Here is an 18,792-nt window from a genome sequence, read left to right on the forward strand (position 1 = left end):
CGTACGTATCATCGTACATTCAAATGTAATTTGCTGAAATACTTTCAAATGAAATTTATACAAATTTATATAGAAATATTTTTAAAATGAAATATAATCAGTTTCTTATTGTTCTACATGAAACGGATTGTTTCAAAATGAATTTTCTTACATTTTGTGCATTTCCATTGTGCTTGTTGTTCAACCAATCAGCACGATCCACGAAAAGTTATATCTGGTTATAAAGAGAGGGGAAACGGAGTGAACGATTGAATATTAGAAGAAAAGATTGTATACGTTTCAATCTTATATTTGAAAGATCCCCTCGGTGAATGATTTTCTAAAAATAGTTACAAACAAGTCTGTTAGTTTGCTAAGCAAAATGCAAGAATTTCTAGGTAAGCTTTACAAACTAATGTATATATTATATACCTCACGATTTATTTACTATTAAATCTTACCGGCAGATGTATCTATAATGTATTTTCATTTCTTCACTGAACATTGGCTTTTCTCATTCTAATTTTATGAATGTTTTAAGATCCGTTTTTACATTATTTATGCGCGATTTAATATCGTTTCATATTTGTCTTATTTAGGTATTTTGCTGCTAATTACTGGAGTTTGCTGTTTGTACTCTAATTCGGATGTTATTGAACTGAAACCAAATAATTTTGATAGTTTGGTGTTAAATAGCGATAATATATGGGTTGTAGAATTCTTTGCACCATGGTGTGGACATTGTCAACAGTTAACACCTGAATATGACAAAGCTGCAACTGCCTTGAAAGTAATTTTTTAAAATTATATATTTCAAATATCATTTATTTCAATATGCTCTAAATACAGTGTTTAATGTAAATTTTTACAGGGTATTATAAAAGTTGGTGCAGTGAATGCAGACGAACATAAATCCCTTGGATCAAGATATGGAATTCAAGGTTTTCCAACAATTAAGATCTTTGGTCTTGATAGTAAACCAGAAGATTATAATGGACCAAGAACTGCAGTAGGAATTGTTGATGCTGCATTAAATGCAGCTAGTCAAAAAGCACGTAGAGCTTTAGGGGATAGAAAGAGCGGTGGAGATTCTAAGGTAAATATAATATAATGAAATATAATACAATAAAAATAAAGAAAAAGTAATTAATTTTCTATTGCTATTACAGTCCAAAGATTCCAAAGATGTTATTGAATTAACAGATGATAATTTTGATAAAATAGTAATGAACTCGGAGGATATGTGGTTAGTTGAGTTTTATGCACCATGGTGTGGTCATTGTAAAAATTTAGCCCCCATTTGGGCATCTGCAGCAACAGAGCTTAAAGGCAAGGTGAAGTTAGGAGCTATTGATGCTACTGTAAATAGAGTTAAGGTAATTAATATTTTTTTAAATGATGTTTTATAATGTATTTAATAATATGATCTACAAGTTAATATAACTTCAAAATCAAATTATAAATTATATAACTTCATAATCAAATTAATAACTACAATAATGTTGTTAGGCTGTCCAATATGAAATAAAAGGATACCCAACTATCAAATATTTTGCACCTGGAAAAAAATCTTTTGACTCTGTGCAAGAATATGATGGTGGTCGCACAAGTAGCGATATCGTGAATTGGGCATTGGAAAAATTGGCAGAGAATGTTCCAGCACCAGAAGTAGTTCAAATTATAAATGAAAAGAGCTTAAGGGAAGTTTGCGAGGACAAACCATTATGCGTTGTGTCCGTTTTACCGCACATTTTAGATTGTCAATCTGATTGTAGAAATGGATATTTAAAAACTTTAAACGAGCTCGGAGAAAAATATAAACAAAAAATATGGGGGTGAGTTTTATACACTATTTAATACAAAAGTCAATAAATTCATATCTTAAATTATAAATATATATATAAATTATAAATCTTTTTTATAAACAGCTGGGTTTGGGCTGAAGCTGGTGCTCAACCTCATATTGAAGAGGCATTAGAAATTGGAGGATTTGGATATCCAGCACTAGCCGCTGTAAATATAAAGAAAATGAAATATTCTTTATTAAAAGGTAGTTTTTCGTATGACGGTATAAATGAATTTTTACGAGACTTGAGTTACGGGCGAGGAGGTACAGCTCCTTTGAAAGGAGCTCAGCTACCTGTTATTCTCGACACGAAACCATGGGACGGCAAAGATGCTGAACTTCCGCAAGAGGAAGAAATCGATCTTAGTGATATAGATCTCGACGAGAAAGATGAATTGTAATTATAAAACTTAGTGTTTCTCAGGAACATATGCACCTTCATATTCATCTTCATGTTAGTAAAACAATTTGATACTTATTTTTATATAACGTTATTTTCGGTTGATATCACTACATTTTAACATACATTGATAATATAGCATTACTATTATAGTGTCAGGAATGTTCTTTCTTTTTTAACTGAAATAAACTTCGTAGGAAGTTTAATAATTAATAATATGTTAAATTACAAGTGCATAAAAAACAACTCTTCCACTGAGGCTAAGTTTACGAAATTTAATTATTTAATTTCAATCAGAATCATGTGTAAATTTATGAATTTATGTGTAAATTTTTAAACTAATAGTCAGATAAACATCATAGTAAAAATAAAATATATACTCGATTGTATGCAAACAAAAACTTTTTTATGGAAATGTTGTGAACTTAAAATAATTACTGATCATGCATAACATATTAATATACATTCCATAACATCTTTGGTTTTCCCTAATTTGGGACCAAAACATGCAATCATAAATTTACATTTACAAAATGTATCACAATCCTTATGTTTATTAAGATCTCACTGTTTGACTGATTTGTATCAGGTCTTCCATCATGATTACAGAAATGAATTTTATACGATTATGTGAAATATGATATAAAATATGTTTATATGTATATGTGAATGTAAAATTTCATCTCATCTACATTTAACTGACTGTAATCTTAGTTTACATTTTTATTAAATAAATTGCTCTATAAAATTATGTATATCATGTATTGTTTATTTGCCTACAATTATTTAACTATTTTAAATTTCTCATTTGAAAGTTTTTATTTTCGAGAATTATTCAGATATATAAAACCTATTCCATGCCGTATTTTTTGCTTGTTATATCACAATGATTTGGAGTAAAATTTCAAATCGTGTGTTACAGAGATTAGACAATTACGAAAATTATTTGGCATAGTATTTTTACTTCTTTTCGTAAATAATAAAAAAGTATGAAAAGCTTATTTTCAGATTATTTTAACAATAATAAAAAATAATGAATACAAGAAATGACTTTGTATCTTTGTATCACTTATATTTTGCGTTACAAATTATAAATGAGGTAACTTCGGTGGCATTTAAAAATGGAGTTTGGGTCTCGCGCATATTGTTTAATCGTAGTTTATTTTGCTTCAAAAGAAACTAAAGATTGATGTTACTTTAATGAAACGAATATTCCAACATAATAGCTATGGAATTTAAATCATACATAAAAAAGTTTTAAAATCGCATAATTTTTTTGTTTATGTGAGAAATGAAATAAAATAAAAGTGTAATTTAAAGGGTTAGATTCTTAGTTATTTTCTTTTGGAAATACCTGTTCATCTGCATTTTATTTTTACCTGCATATCTTTTAAATTATCAGTACAAAATTGATCTCTTCCTATTTTTCTATTATTTATGCCTTAAATAAGAATGGGTACAAAAATATTAAATGATATTCACAATGACATAAAACAGTTAATAACAGCAATTACATCTTTTGAGGTAATATGCGTTGTATATTTATCAATTGATATATTTTACATTAGAATAAATATGCATTTAATAAATATGTATGTACCCTTTGTATAATTTTTAGGAAAATGAAGAAGGATTTCGAATTTGTGAACGATTTTGTATGACAAACATCAAACATCATCGGTATTTATCTGTTGATAGTAACAGCACAAAACAAGCTATTAAAGCTCTAATTACAAAATTTTCAATTCATGGGAAATATGATGTAGCAAAAAAATTCGAAGAACTTGTAGATGCATTTCTATTAAGTTTTAATTTTGAACAGCATCCACAATATGATTTGCAATGGTATCTGCTAACACTGTTATTCGAATTAGCTAAAGAAACTTGTAAATCTGATTTAGAATCTTTAAAACTGACACGTGGAGAATATACTTTCAATGTATCAGGTGAAGATGAAAATGAAGTTACAGAGGAAATTGATTGGGCTGAATATTTAAAAGAAGGCCAAGAAAACTTTTTCAATGATTATAAAAGTGATTCAGAGAGTGTAAATACTTTTATAATTGCCTATTTATATTTGTTATATTTTAATTATTTTGTAAGAAATGTTTAAAGATATGTTTTTATTTAATTTATGCAAATGTTAAATTTTTAATAGGAATGGTCAAATGATATAGAAGATGATGTGGCTCTAAATTCAAATTTTGAAGCATGTACAAATCATGTATCAAATAAAGCAGTATGCATACCTTTTGTTGAAAAAGAATTAAATGATTTATCTTTAGCTTTAAACGAAGAACTCAAATCTAAAAATTGGTTATTATCAAATGTTCAAAATACTTGGTGGAATGAGTTAAGATGGAGAAAGTATCCAGTTAAGAGCAGATTTTGTGATGCTCATCTTTGTGAAATTTGGTAATTATTCTTATAAAAATTGTACTCTTTCTATTTTATCCAAATATTTTCAATATGTTAATATTAAATAGGCATAAAGCAAATGGAGGGGATTTTTACACACTTGGAACTCTTAGCGAATATCTTGTATGTAGAGAATTGTTATGGATGTTTCACGCTCCGATGCAAATGGTAGTTTTTCAACAAAATGAAAAAACAGAATTTTTTATTCGTTCTGATATATCAATACCTAGTTTAACTACTGTAAGTATATAATAGATACTTTCGCATATGCGACATTAACATTTAATATGCATATGAGTTTTAATTATTTAAGAGTATTAATAATAATGTATTTTAGGTTGCATTTAATAGTATTCTTTCACCTTTTTGTAAATATTTTTCAATGATACGTGATATAGAACAATTTGGAATTAGATTATATTCAGAGCAAGATAATTTTTGTAAAAAAGCACCTTTAACATATGAAACTTATAATGCAATTCTAAGACAACATTTGATGAAATTTAAAGAGAAAATAATTGATATAGAAAAAATTCTTGTAAAACAAGGTAAAAACTTTTTTACAATTAATAAATTTATAAATATTTTCATTTTTTATTTTATATTTATATTGGATTTTAGATAGCAGTTTAACATTTCTATCTTTATCATCAATTTTGAAAAAGAATTTGTATAGTATACAAATTTTACATGAAATTCATAAAAAGTCAATATGCAATTGGAAGCTTCATCCAAATTGGAAGTGTGCATCTAAATTATTATCGTCTTTATATTTTGAAATACAAAACTCACACAATAGAGAAAGAACAAATATTTGTACCAGTTTATACTTATCTAGTCTTACTGTTTATTTAAATATAATTGATACATGGTTAAGCGAGGGTCGATTTGAAGATTGGAGAGAAGAATTTATAATTGCGAGGTAAAAGTATTTGAACATATGGTAAAATGATTACAAATAATAAATAATTTATTTATATTAGGTTATCAGGTAGTGCAGTTTCAGAAAGTAGTATACAGTATGAAACATTTTTTTTGAGACCTTTGGATAGTATATGTTTAGCTGATCCAGTCTTGCAATTCCTGATAAAAAAGATACAACATATAGGACAAAGTATTGAATTATTAGTATCTTTAGATCGAATTACAGATATATGGAAGATTAATATTGGAAGAAATGGTATGTAATGATTTTTCTACTGTTATAATATTATTTTGAATATTTTATTATATATATATTGAATATTTTGAATATAATTTTATATAATTTTTTCAGAATTGAAAAAATCTTTAGTTGATGAATTTTATACCAAATTAGAAGTAGAAGTTTCTAAATATAGTATAGATAAACAAAAAGAAGAAGAAACTGTATCTTCATTTCAAAAGGAAGAAGAAGTTATTAAAAATGGATATGATGAGGATATGGAAAAAAATATTATAAAACAGTTATCTGAATTCAATAATCCATTTTTATTAAAAGCTCTAGAAGATTATCTTCCTCCTGAATTATTAAAGAGAGATAATGTAGATGATGTTGGGGTTTCTGAGATTCGAAATATTCAGATAGAAACTAATATTTTTAAAAGGTATTTTTATTATATACTTCAAACATATTTTCTAGCAAAGCATTTTTTAAGTATATAATGAATTTTAGGCTTGAAAAAGTATCAAATTATATATTACCACTCAGGAAAATATTAGAAAATATCTTAACAGAAATTTTAATTTCACGATATAATGGTGCTAGCAAATTAGTCAAGAATATTATGTGTGAAGAATATAAATTAGAATCACATTTAACATTAATGAGATCTGTTTATATGATGGAAGCAGGTCATATTATGAATAAATTTTACCAAAGATTATTTTATGAGGTACACTTTACAATATTAGTAATTATTTTAATTATCAAATTTTTATTATATACATTTTGTTTAGATTGAAACTAATCAAATGTGGAACAATTCATATTTTTTATCATGTATACTTGAAGAAATTCTTTCTCAATGGTGGACAGATTCAAGTTCACGTTGGTCTATTACAGTTTCTAATACTCACACAAATCAAGTATTAATAGCTGTTGATAATATAACATTGCATTATACGATAGGTTGGCCTATAAATATTGTATTAAATGAAAAGACTTTCGTAAAATATAATGAAATATTTAGATTTCAGTTGAAATTAAAATGGGCTTTATGGACATTAAATAATTTAAGATTCAATGGTAAAAAAAACATATTATAAGGCTCTTCTTTTCATTTTTAATAGAATATTATAAACAAAGATATTTTTTATAGATTTAGAAGGTTCAAAATTAGTATGTAAAAGGAATAAATTAGAACAGTTTCATATCAGACGTATTGAAAGCTTAAGATTTTGTTTGTTGCATGCAATTACTTCAGTACATACTTACTTATCAGGACAAGTATTACAAAATTTAAGTCTTATGTTAGAAAAATCTTTGACACAAGCTGAGAGTTTGGACACAATTATATCAGGTACAGTCGTAGTAATAAATTTATATACTAATAAAATTGTACAATACATAATCATTTTATTTTTTAATTACAGTTCATAATGAGTATTTAAAAAAAGTTCATGAACATTGTTTATTAACTTCAGAGTATGAAGATTTAATGGCAACAATAAATAATGTATGTATATATCATATTTTATTATACATAATATATATCTTATACAAATACATAATATATCTAACTTTCGTTTAGCTAATTGAGATGTGTAATCATATCCGTGCTCGATGGAATTATAAAAAATTAACATTTGCTAGTGAAGAATTAGATGTGCTAGAAAACAGTTATAATAAATATCACACGTACCTTGCTTTAGCCTTACATAATGCAGTTCAGAATAAGGATGCAAATTACTGTAAGTCTGAAATTTTATTAACACAGTTATAGAGTTTACTTCAAACTGGTAAATTAATACAATAATTTTAGTATTAAGTAAATATGAAGGTTTTTAATAATTACAACTAATAACTTTAAAAGAATACAGTAGCATATTAATTTATATCATCATTTAATGTATCTTTTTTTTTTAATTGCTTTGTTTGCAGTGACTGGCTTAAGTTCTGCATTTAATTGCAGTATGTCATATGTCCAACAATAAAATATTTTTGAATTTTTTATACATATCCAATAATGATTCTATAAAAAAAAAATTATTATGAATTATTTTTTTATTTTTATTAGTAACTAAGTTTTATGGCTTATCAAAAATACAAACCTTTCATTAACAAGAATACTACCAATATGTTGGTCCTACTAATGCTTTGTAACTAATTATACTATAATTTTTTTTTTTTTTAATAAAGTGTGTGCATATATCTTCCATATTTCAAACATTTCAAAATGTATATTACAATTGAAATATTTATGAGAACTATAATATTGTATATTTTGTTAAATAATTTGTAAATATATTAATTTATATTGTAGAATAAAAAATTTATTTTATTATTTTTATTTGTTTTAAAAATCAATTTCTTCCCTTCTAATACCCTAGCCAAATCCCTAAATTCCTAAATTCCTTTCAGATGAATTAATGCTACAACATCAAATTAATACAAAAGATATTTATATAGAAAACAATATCACTATATGTCCGTTTAATAATCTCAGTCACAGTTTGCTAATTGAAATCGCTTATCAATATTTACCACCATCAGGCTTGCCTATTCCAATTCCAAAGATTATACATAAAATGGATTGGTATAACAGCAGGTAAAAAATATATTATTAAAACTAGTCTTTAAATACTGATTGTTATAATAAAACATTAAAGTTTGAACATAAAAAGTTTAAAATTGTTTAAAATTTGTGTTTTTTAGTTTGAATTCTGAAAATTCTTTACCAAGTGATATTATTCTAAATGAATATGAACAAACATTTTCATACATACGTTGGTATCAGTTAGAAGAAAGTATTATTACAGTTAATTTATCTCCATATGCCTTACGTCGTGAAATGCAAGATTTTATTAACGATGATAAATTAGAAACAAATTATTAATTAATATAAATTATAACAAAATTTAGTTAAGTATAAGCTATAAAAAATATAATGTTAAGTATAAGATTTAAGATAGATATCAATTAAAAGTTAATATTTTTGTTACTTCATGGTAACGAATTGAAAAATAATGTTAGTTTTTATAATAATAATTCGTTCATGAATATGTGAATTACTATCTTAATAGATGATAATAATTTATTTTAATATACAGTTGTGTATATATATGTAACTTGCATATGTAATTTATTTCCATTAAAAAAATTTCTGAGAAGTAATAAAATAAATACATTTTGCATATTAAGTAAATATTTATAAAATTAAGTTATGAATAACATGATTGAAATATATTATCGTAATAGTATTTAAAGTAAAAGTGAATAATTTTTTCTATTTAATTTAAAGAAAAATTCTATTCTGGCCAAAACTCTGTGCAATTACAACGGTACCATTTTGTCCCATTGTTCCACTTTGTGATACTGTAGGTGCATTTGTAGTTTCATTCAAATTAATAGGTGGTGTTGAATGATTATTAACATTTGTAGTAGTTAAAGCTTTATTACGCAATTCAAAGACTTGTTGTATAGCTTTACGAAAGCAAAGAAAGTTATAATCAATTACACCTGTAATTTGAAAACAAAAATTATGAAGATAGTTGTTGTGCAGTGTTATTACCAATTTTTTAACTAAATTTATTGAAATGTTTTATGTTACCTTGTCTGTCAAAATTATCTTCACGCAAAATACAGACTAAAGCCAAGAATTTATTAACTTCTCGCAAATATAAAATTGTTCCATTATTTAATTTGATTAAACTAGAACTTTGATTATCAAATGCTGCAGCCTCTAAATCCTCTCTCAAACTAAAATAAATATAGTAGTTATTTTTACTATGTAGGTAAAAGCTTTTACGTAGAAATTTTTGTAAGACATACCCATATATGCAAGATACATCTATAACAACATCAATCATATCACAACACAGTTCATAACTTTGCATGTCTACAGGAGAACTATCAGTTGCAATATAAATTTTAGACACTACATCAAATAAAAATGCCTTTTCAATTGCAGAATTCTGAAAAACAAATTATAATTTATCTTGTTGATAAATTGTAAATATTATATGAAAGTTTGTATATTCATATTTTTTTCTTACTGATATGAGTATATTTAATAAATTTTCTAGAGTTGGTAATTGTGGTATCAATTTTTGTACAACTTTACTAAATGCTTCAAATATACTATGATCATATATGGATGTTAAATGAAAACTCAGATGTATTTGGTCACATCCTGAAATATATACATATTTTACAATTATTTATAGATTATATGAATAAAGAACGATTCTTAATTACTTGTTATTTATTTACCAGAATCTGCAAGATCATCATTCGCTCTAGTATGTATATCTCTTTGTGTTTCCATTTTACAATCATCAGATAAGCCATCAACCTTATGTATGAACACCTCAAATTTTATTGCTTGATTAACTTTGTATGCTTTTGTAACTGTCAAATGAAGTTTATTAAGCGCTTCCATGTAATCATCTTGAGCATCGATAACAAAAACTAGTGCTCCACAACCACCAAATATCATATCACTATCAAAAGTAGGATCGAAGAAATCAATTTGTCCAGGAAAGTCCCAAATTTGGAATTGAACAAAACTAGAATTGCTTATATCATCTTTGATAATTTTGTTTGTGCTTTCCAAAAACAACGTTTCGTTTGGTGACATTTTATGAAAAACTACTTTTTGTATTGATGACTTTCCACTCCTAAAGTTAATGTTCATTTCATACAATCAATAACAATATTAGCAATGAAACGGTTGATATTATCAAAATAAAAATATACTAAAATTGATAGCTACCTACGAAGGCCCATTAATAATATTCTAGGTTTTTGTTCTCCTGCTAAAGGATCCATAGATCCCTCTGTTTCTCCATCAAATGGGGCATACCCAAAATCTTTAGGAAAAGAACCTACATCATAACCAGCTTGATACTGATCATCGTCATCCTATGATATTATTGCTTTTAGTAAAATAAATATCATTGCAAACAATACGTATTTAAAATCATTTAGAAGGTCACTGAGTTTCTAAATACTTGACAATGATAAAATTTAGGAACAAAATAAAAGATAAAATATGAAAATTTAAAATAAAAATGTTTAATAAGAAATGGAAATGGTAATTGGATTAATTATCACAAATCTAAATTTAATCATTTCATTATTAATTAACAATATCGTTATTAAATAAGTATCAATATGTATATAAAATACAGTATTACTTTGTTCTGAATAATTTATCTGCAACTGAGATAATATAAATTATCAACACAGCAAGTTAAATTATTAGTGATACTTACCATATTCGTGCTTTGTATCTTTTATTTATTTAATGCTTCTTTTACGATTAAACTTTGGATTCACAAAATTTACAATGTTATCGTATGATTGCACATTTATGAAATTAATTTAATATCAATACAAATTGTATATATTCATGTGTATAACTACGTAAAACCGTAATAAATCATACACAGTAGTTTGATAAAATATCAACACAAGTGACGATACGACTAATATACGACCAAGTTGATACACAAAAATAAATATTCATTTTCAATTATTTAAATCTTCGAAACAAAGGATTATGCATAAAGTCCACACAAGTCAGAATAACATTCGTATATATTTCTATGTACTATCTCTTTCAACTTCATTACAATTTTTTCTTCGTATTAAACTTATACTTTTGCAACAAAATGCAGGAAAAAAAAATATACTGCAACGAGATTTATAATTTTATTATATACAGAACACTAAATAACTATATTTGACACTATTTGACACTCGTACAATATCGAATGCACGATTCAATGAGAACAGACATAATTACGAATTACCAACTGTACAACTATGTATATCTTAACGATGCTGCCGCCATTTTCTTCATTACGTCTGTGACAGTCTTCAGGGATCTCATGTGTTTCTGTTTGCGCGAAAAACGTGTACAGCGAAATGCGATAAGCGCGAATCATACAGATATTTTCTAGAGAAAAAAATCATATAAAATATTATTCTAAAACATGAAAGTGATCGCCACTGTCATATGATTATCTTTTATAAATTGAACGATTAGAAAATTTGGGATATGGCGAAAATTTCGAATTCTACTGTGTTTACAAACGATGCATCCTCTACTGGGACTTCCGATCTTCTCCAACAAGCGTTCCAACAAGTTGTTGACGATGACGACCACGATAACGAATTTGTTGCATTTTTGCAAAATGATGATAACGATTCCCAAACAATTCATTTGACTCCGGAACAAGCGGCAGCCTTGGGGCTAACCTTCGAGGTAAACTCGAACGAAGAGGTTATTTATCAACAGGAACAAGATAACACAACTATAGACATACCAGAAGATATTCCCGCAAAAGACGTCAACGTACAGGACCAAAACTCATTACCTCCTCAGGAACCTATAACAATCGGCCAGTTAAATTATCAACCCGAAGAAGTACAAAAGTCCAATAATACTAGATTGATTAAAACAGAGTGTATTAATTTTCAAGAATGGCATATGCAAAAGGTTTCTGAAACAGAACAACTTCAAGAACAAATGGTAGAGAATGACATAACAATGGAAGAAATTGACTTGAATAATCAGAACCATGAATCTCAACAAATAATTGAACATCAGACTAATATAATTCAACAGAATTCAAGCATGGAGACAATGGTTTTGGAACAACCCAAAGTACACACAATAAAAACAGATGTAAAAAGCATCCATGAAAATGATTTACAATATACCATTGAAGATAATATAGCACAAAACCAGCTTAATACAATACCTAATACTCAGGCGCAAATCTTGCAAAAGTTACCAATGATCTTACCATCCTCGCAATTTATTATAAAGCCTGCACAAACTATATTGAAACCAGCTAAAAACATTAGATTATTTCAGAGTTCGAACAAGTTGACCAACGCAACTGTTAATTCCATTAACAGTGTACAGTCACTGAATACAAACTCAAATTCCAATTCCGTATTACTTTCAAAAGCTACAATATTGAATAATTTGTCACCACAGATAATAAAAGCTACACCTATAACGGCTCAGTTGTTAAATACAAGTGGTATATCTGCACAATTATTAAATACATCTCAGCTGTTGACTAGTGCTTGTGAAATACAGAACCAATCTATTGGTACACCACATGTGTCAAATACTGTTGTAAATACTACATCTGGAACAACACAGAATATTGTTACTTCACAAATACGTTTGTCTCCAATTGTAAAGACATCCCAGCCTCTCCAAAGAGGAAATGTTCAACAATTTTTAACTCCAGTCCTAAAAAGTACATCAACTGTGCTTCCAAAAACAAATCATATTCTTAACAATACCAATGTGGCTACAGCTATTCCAGCACAATTCTTGAAATCAGTACAAATCCCTTCCCAATTACTTAAAACAAGAAGCACAATTGGTAAAAAAACAACTGGAACACCAAAAACTACAACTAATTCTGATACACCAGTTGTATTCCGAACCGCATCAATTGTTAAAACTCAAGATTTGAAAACAACAACAACAAATTCTATTTTGAAACCAACTCAAATCTGTTCAACGCCTATATCTATATTAAAACCTCAAGCAAAAAACGCATTTAACAACACGACTAAACAAAATATAACTATTGCAACCCAAAATGCAAATAGTTCGCAAAATAATTCACAAAAGACATATCCAACACAACAGAATAATACATTTGAATCTGTTAAATTAGTTCAAAGTGAAACTCCTAGAAAAAAACTTAATCTTGTGATAAATGGCACAAATCTTAAAGTAAATAAAAAAGTTAAAAATGCTCCTGTTAAATCTACAATAATGGCAAATGAATCTACAGATACATCTAAACCATTAGGTTCCAGTGAAAATCCCATACAAATAGTTAAGCAAGGTCAATCATTTCCTAGGTACATGAAAAATCTTAATAATATCTTAATAATTTATCATATTTATCTATAATGACTATATTTATTCTAGTACGCAACGCTTAACACCAACACAACTGAAACAAATTGCACATGTTTTACAACAACGTAGTCAAGAAGCAGCTACATCAAATGAAAAAGTAGTATATAGGTTAGTATATAAACTTATTTATTTATTATTATTTATTAGACATAATAAAATCTTATATGAATTAAATGTTTGTTTAGAGTTGTATTTCCTGAAGAACTGGATTTACAAATTAGAAATCCAGGGAATTTATTAAAAAGTCGTGGGCGGGGTCGGGGAAGGCCAAAGAAAAGTGCTGTGAGACCTTCCTTACTTCCATCTAAACCAGCACCAATTCCTGATGAAGAACAGGAAGAATTGAAGGTAGATTTTATTTATTTTTCTGTATTTCGAGGTTGTTTTATGGTTAGTATTTATATTAATATTATTATTTTTCTTTTTCTAGGATGAAAGAAAGAAGGTTGTAGCCAGAACACGATCTGGTAGACTTTCTCGACCTCCTAGACATATGGTGCGAGATTATAAACATTTGCACCATTCAGATTTTTTGCAACCTGATCTGGATGATTCAGATGGTGGTTATAGCGATTACAATACTAACAATGATAAACTTGAGGAAGAAGAATCACCTAAAGAATTATTAACAGGTCTAGAAGTACCAAAAAGAAAAATATCAGATCATTTTAGGTGTCCTACATGTAATAAAATATACTTAGGACGTACTCGCATGGCAAGACATTTTGAAATGCATCCTGACCATGGAAGTCCTGAACAACTACCTCCCTCTACGCCTGAACCTGAATTAAAACAAAGTGGAGGTCAAGATCCTTTAAAACGCAAAGGAAAAAAGCGAGGTCCTTGGGCTTATGTTACGCCAGAAGCTAAGTCAGAAAGACGTCAAATAAAATTGCGCGAAGCAATTTCTGTATGTGAAGATTTTGAAATAACAAAAATAGCTGCAAAACCTGTATTGAACGCACAATCATTATTTGATTTATTAGTACTAAAGTCTGAGAATAATGTAAAAAACTTTTTGGACGAATTAAAACAATTAATGGATAAGATACGAGAAAAGGCTGGAACAATGTTAACACTTGTAAACAATGACGAGGAATCAAGCAAAGACTTGATTGATATCAATGAAGAATCCCTTTGTGATGCTTTGGGTCTTAATCCAGGTTTATATGGAATTAATAACGAAGCTTTGAAAAAGGTTGATACTTCTATTTGCACTAGTTATGAGAATGAAGAACCACCTCTTAAAATTCAGAAAATAGATAATTCTGAAGATGCCAAGGAAAACATAGAAGAACGAATGTCAAGTGGTTTTTCCGAAAGCTCGGACCTTAGTGTTTCTGATTTTTTAAGTGATAGAAGAAATGATTCTGTAACAAATCCTACTTGTCCAGAGGTGTTATCAGCTTTAACATTAATGAGAAGAAATCCTAGTCCAGTGAATAATTCAGAGAGTAATAACTCTAATAATGTCTCGAAATTATTAATTTCAAATCCAGAGATTCAGAATCAGATTTCAGACAATCCTGGATTCCAAAAAATTGATATTACTTTACCGAAAGTTTCTAATTTTCAAAAAACGGAATATCATAAAGAGAACCTCACAAAATTAGGAACCGGTTTAGAATCGTCAAATGTTTGTAAAGTCGATGATAATTATGAGCAATCTAAAATAGAGCATATGGAACAAGCTTTCATAAAATTAGAACCAACAGAACAGGGTTTCGTAAAATTAGGAAATAGTTCTATGGAAACTTATCAGAAACAAGATTCTCCAAATTTTGAGAAAATGCAAAATGGTTTGGACAGCATGGAGAATGGATCTCAAAACTTTGTTAAAGGATTCCAAAAATTAGTTTCCAAAATAATTCCTATGACTTCAGAAATAAATTGTGTTAAAACACAGTCTACATCATTGGACACAAATTCTTGTAAACTGATGCCTAGTACTTCTGGTTGTAAGATTTCAGAAAACCTACCTATACTTCAAGATAGTGAACCAATAATTTCCAATAATTGTGATACTAATATATTTGGCAGTTCAGAAAATTTAGATATGACAAAAATAGCTCAGTATGATCATATAGCACATTTAGACATTCTAAATACAAGTGGAGTAATAGATAAAAATTTATTAATTGATGAAAAATTAGTTGAACTGCATCTAGTAGATCAGTCGAATTTAGTTGATGAACTTGTATCTGAGCGATTGAAAAATATCATGCCAGATAATATTTTAGAGAACAATTTGATATCAAGTAATTCAAATTTAGATACTGATCTTGATTTTGAAGCATTAAGTGAAGAATTTAATAGAAATACTAGAAGTTGATTTTTGGATTATTACATAAAAAACGTTCCTAAAGAAATTAAAATATGTATAGTGTTTATACATATACATATTATGAAGTGTAATCACGTATAGTGTATATATGTATATATGATTACATTTCATGGTGTAGATATTTTTTTATAGACTTTATGACAGTATCATAATCAATATATTATAACTTCTATATTTGAGTGATCTATATCTATATCAATGATAAAATAATATGATGTCTTGTATTCTGATATGTGTATGTAAATAAGACTGTTTCTGTCATATTTATTATGTATAATGTATATTTCATATAGAAAGATATAGTGTTATGCTTTATTGACATTGTTAGGATATTACACAAAGAAGCTTTACTTTGTTGTATTGTCTTCAAAAAATTTTTACTAAAATATATTCTTTATTTTTAGTAAACGGTCTTTATAATCATACACATAATGTACTATATTCTATACTATATATTCAATTTAAGTTTAGTTTCCTGAAGAAGGGTAACTCGTAATAAAACAGATAATAAAAAATTAAACTTATCAAAAAAACAAAATATAAATATAAAAATTTTATGTAAATATAATTTTTAATAGTTATTGGTCATGTAGTGAGATACTATAACTTTTTTAGTTACAACATTATAAAAATGGTTTAGCACAAATTATTTTGTGATTCAATTTTAACTTCCTACGTATATTATTAAATGTTTAATTAATCGGTTAATAAAATAAAAATCATATTTATTATATCAATAATTTCATAATAACTATAACAAAATATTCAAATGCGATATAATGACTTCAGAGATTATCAATAATAATAAATTAAAATAAATTGTTTATAACTTTTGTATGAAACATTAAATCATTGAAAATATTTTAAACATAAAAAAAAATTCCATCCAATATTGTTATAGTATGTATGTACAGTGGAAATTATTAATTTTCTATTTATCTGTAAATATGTATATATTATACATATATAGGAAGTTATTGATATAATTAAACGTTAATGGTTCTAGTAACATTACAATACTAATCAGAATATAATTAATCATTAATTATATTAATTTTGCAGGTTTGTATTTTTGAGATACATATTCTGTATCTGCGTAATCTGCATTTTCAAAAAATATATATGTTTATATTTATAAATATATACATTTGTTTATATTCATATTAATCTCAGATACCAATTGTAAACAAAATTTCATAAATTTCACTTTAAAGTATGACTATATATTTTAATTTCCTATTTTCCATTTTGTGAAATTATACAAATGGTATTTGAAAAACTATAAATAAATGATCATTTTGTTAACTTTTGTTTTATTTCAATAGTTGTAACTTATGATATAATACAAAAATTAATTGTAAACATTGAATCAGTTTTGAAATAGAAAAATACTTACCAAAATTTACATCAATAATAATTAATTACCTATGTCCACTCTCTATTAACATTGATTCCAAAACTGTTGTTAGATTTTCTGGTAAAAACGGTTGATGCACCCAGCTAGCAAGGAACAACATTTTCCAAGATTCTGTATAATAATGTGCTACATCTTCCAAAATTTTACATTTTGCTTTTGCTTCATTAGAATATGCACTGTATATTGATTCTGCAACTTGTCCTAAAATTAATTATGAAGTTTATAAAATAAATAAATTATAAAACTCTGTCGTTATTCACAAAGAAACTATGTCACTATTCATAGAGAAACTATAACTATGTATTTTTACCAAATTTTGAATTTGGCCATGTTGCAAACAATTTTTCCTTGTCCGTTTCAAAACCAGCTGTTATTTTCATCTGTTGTGCAATTTGAGCCAGATTTATCACAATATTGTCCTATAAAATATATTATAATAAAAACATATTAAAATAAGAATATTAGATAAAAGATAATTGTACAGAAGATGTCTTACCAATTCTTTGCAAACAATTTCTAATTTATCGCACTGTTCTTGCAACATTTCAGAATATGACTCGTCCTGTTTCGCTTGAGTTATGTTATTCAATAATGTTATTCCTTTTAAATGAAGTGAATTCCATATTTGTATATTCTTATGAATATCTGCAACTAAATCTCGTATATGGCGAGCAGAACCTGTTAAATTTCTTCCTTGGATTGATTTTGTCTGTGAAAGTTCTGCAATGTATATTTAATAAAACATATGTCTTGTCTTCTATATGTATCACTTAGCACTGTTAAAAAAAAGTAAGGCACTAAAAATATTGAATTACTTACTACTGATTGGAGAAAATTGTTCTTTACTCATCACCTGTGTCTGATGCTCTTTCTTGACACAGTCCATCATAATTGGATTTTTATGCAAATACATACGTGTACAGTAATAAAATAGATAAATAGTATACTGAGTGACAATATATCAAAATGAAGAATGCATTTATACGTATTTGTATGTAGTTAAAAATTACAATATAATCATAAACTTATTTATTCATTGATTAATCGAAAGTACGTAATTTTTTTAACATATATAAAACCTCATGCAATAACAGAGAATGTGTGTACACACATATACATATGATTATTTCTCAAGTTGTATACTCGTCGAACGCAAAATATGAATATCATACTATTTATTGGCAATGTTAAATTTATTTGAATTTCGAATTCAGTAGTTAATTATTGCGAAATGAAATACTTTAAAAGGGAAATGCCTAATAATATGTAACGTTTCCGTTTCCT

At 26.9% G+C, this 18,792-nt stretch overlaps 5 protein-coding genes across 8 annotated transcripts; 3 read left to right on the forward strand and 2 right to left on the reverse strand.

The window, feature by feature from the left end:
* Positions 1–195: 195 nt before the first annotated feature.
* On the forward strand, positions 196–2,980 carry LOC122530501 (protein disulfide-isomerase A6 homolog). The gene is made up of 6 exons (XM_043657524.1): positions 196–377; positions 579–769; positions 851–1,075; positions 1,149–1,355; positions 1,489–1,814; positions 1,908–2,980. The coding sequence occupies exons 1-6, from the start codon at positions 362–364 to the stop codon at positions 2,224–2,226; spliced, it is 1,284 nt and encodes a 427-aa protein (XP_043513459.1). The 5' UTR covers positions 196–361; the 3' UTR covers positions 2,227–2,980.
* A 297-nt stretch (positions 2,981–3,277) lies between these two features.
* On the forward strand, positions 3,278–8,154 carry LOC122530500 (gamma-tubulin complex component 5). The gene is made up of 14 exons (XM_043657523.1): positions 3,278–3,749; positions 3,844–4,272; positions 4,384–4,640; positions 4,712–4,883; positions 4,981–5,191; positions 5,265–5,565; positions 5,627–5,823; positions 5,920–6,229; positions 6,298–6,517; positions 6,582–6,870; positions 6,944–7,144; positions 7,218–7,300; positions 7,376–7,535; positions 7,726–8,154. Exons 1-14 carry the CDS (start codon positions 3,678–3,680, stop codon positions 7,776–7,778), a joined length of 2,955 nt encoding a protein of 984 aa, XP_043513458.1. The 5' UTR covers positions 3,278–3,677; the 3' UTR covers positions 7,779–8,154.
* Positions 8,155–8,978: 824 nt separating this feature from the next.
* On the reverse strand, positions 8,979–11,154 carry LOC122530502 (ras-related GTP-binding protein D). The gene is made up of 7 exons (XM_043657525.1): positions 11,061–11,154; positions 10,559–10,707; positions 10,057–10,463; positions 9,840–9,976; positions 9,616–9,758; positions 9,395–9,543; positions 8,979–9,303 (listed from the first exon to the last, which is right to left on the reverse strand). Exons 1-7 carry the CDS (start codon positions 11,061–11,063, stop codon positions 9,080–9,082), a joined length of 1,212 nt encoding a protein of 403 aa, XP_043513460.1. The 5' UTR covers positions 11,064–11,154; the 3' UTR covers positions 8,979–9,079.
* A 213-nt stretch (positions 11,155–11,367) lies between these two features.
* Positions 11,368–18,709, reverse strand: LOC122530506 (cyclin-dependent kinase 2-interacting protein-like). 4 transcript variants are annotated; one of them, XM_043657532.1, is made up of 5 exons: positions 18,328–18,709; positions 18,005–18,228; positions 17,819–17,927; positions 17,517–17,709; positions 11,368–11,746 (listed from the first exon to the last, which is right to left on the reverse strand). In XM_043657532.1, the coding sequence occupies exons 1-5, from the start codon at positions 18,419–18,421 to the stop codon at positions 11,677–11,679; spliced, it is 690 nt and encodes a 229-aa protein (XP_043513467.1). In that variant the 5' UTR covers positions 18,422–18,709; the 3' UTR covers positions 11,368–11,676. The 4 variants fall into 4 exon arrangements, with proteins under 4 accessions (XP_043513467.1, XP_043513471.1, XP_043513468.1 ...); XM_043657536.1 differs by having other exon boundaries at positions 17,488–17,709; positions 18,328–18,701; XM_043657533.1 differs by lacking the exon at positions 11,368–11,746 and adding an exon at positions 13,853–14,069 and having other exon boundaries at positions 18,328–18,703.
* On the forward strand, positions 11,733–16,098 carry LOC122530499. Its single transcript, XM_043657522.1, has 4 exons — positions 11,733–13,686; positions 13,757–13,855; positions 13,933–14,095; positions 14,178–16,098. The coding sequence occupies exons 1-4, from the start codon at positions 11,849–11,851 to the stop codon at positions 16,077–16,079; spliced, it is 4,002 nt and encodes a 1,333-aa protein (XP_043513457.1). The 5' UTR covers positions 11,733–11,848; the 3' UTR covers positions 16,080–16,098.
* Positions 18,710–18,792: the final 83 nt, after the last annotated feature.

This window comes from Frieseomelitta varia, unplaced genomic scaffold, assembly GCF_011392965.1.
Source record: "Frieseomelitta varia isolate USP_RPSP 00005682 unplaced genomic scaffold, Fvar_1.2 scaffold_345, whole genome shotgun sequence".
Classification (NCBI taxonomy): Eukaryota; Metazoa; Arthropoda; class Insecta; order Hymenoptera; family Apidae; genus Frieseomelitta; species Frieseomelitta varia.

What these genes read in the sequence shown, in the direction of transcription:
- LOC122530502 (XM_043657525.1), bottom strand. An exon ending in TATTAAATATACTCATATCA is followed by an intron (nt 9,759 to 9,839) that starts GTAAGAAAAAAA and finishes TTTGTTTTTCAG; the next exon opens with AATTCTGCAATTGAAAAGGC. An exon ending in AGATAATTTTGACAGACAAG is followed by an intron (nt 9,304 to 9,394) that starts GTAACATAAAAC and finishes TTCAAATTACAG; the next exon opens with GTGTAATTGATTATAACTTT.
- LOC122530506 (XM_043657532.1), bottom strand. Translation starts at nt 18,421, where the DNA reads ATGTATTTGCATAAAAATCCAATTATGATGGACTGTGTCAAGAAAGAG. An exon ending in ACAATTTTCTCCAATCAGTA is followed by an intron (nt 18,229 to 18,327) that starts GTAAGTAATTCA and finishes TATACATTGCAG; the next exon opens with AACTTTCACAGACAAAATCA. An exon ending in AAATTGTTTGCAAAGAATTG is followed by an intron (nt 17,928 to 18,004) that starts GTAAGACATCTT and finishes TATATTTTATAG; the next exon opens with GACAATATTGTGATAAATCT.
- LOC122530499 (XM_043657522.1), top strand. Translation starts at nt 11,849, where the DNA reads ATGGCGAAAATTTCGAATTCTACTGTGTTTACAAACGATGCATCCTCT. An exon ending in CAAGGTCAATCATTTCCTAG is followed by an intron (nt 13,687 to 13,756) that starts GTACATGAAAAA and finishes TATTTATTCTAG; the next exon opens with TACGCAACGCTTAACACCAA. An exon ending in AATGAAAAAGTAGTATATAG is followed by an intron (nt 13,856 to 13,932) that starts GTTAGTATATAA and finishes ATGTTTGTTTAG; the next exon opens with AGTTGTATTTCCTGAAGAAC.
- LOC122530500 (XM_043657523.1), top strand. Translation starts at nt 3,678, where the DNA reads ATGGGTACAAAAATATTAAATGATATTCACAATGACATAAAACAGTTA. An exon ending in GAAGAATTTATAATTGCGAG is followed by an intron (nt 5,566 to 5,626) that starts GTAAAAGTATTT and finishes TATTTATATTAG; the next exon opens with GTTATCAGGTAGTGCAGTTT. An exon ending in TTTGGACACAATTATATCAG is followed by an intron (nt 7,145 to 7,217) that starts GTACAGTCGTAG and finishes TTTTAATTACAG; the next exon opens with TTCATAATGAGTATTTAAAA.
- LOC122530501 (XM_043657524.1), top strand. An exon ending in AAGCTGCAACTGCCTTGAAA is followed by an intron (nt 770 to 850) that starts GTAATTTTTTAA and finishes AAATTTTTACAG; the next exon opens with GGTATTATAAAAGTTGGTGC. An exon ending in CTACTGTAAATAGAGTTAAG is followed by an intron (nt 1,356 to 1,488) that starts GTAATTAATATT and finishes TAATGTTGTTAG; the next exon opens with GCTGTCCAATATGAAATAAA.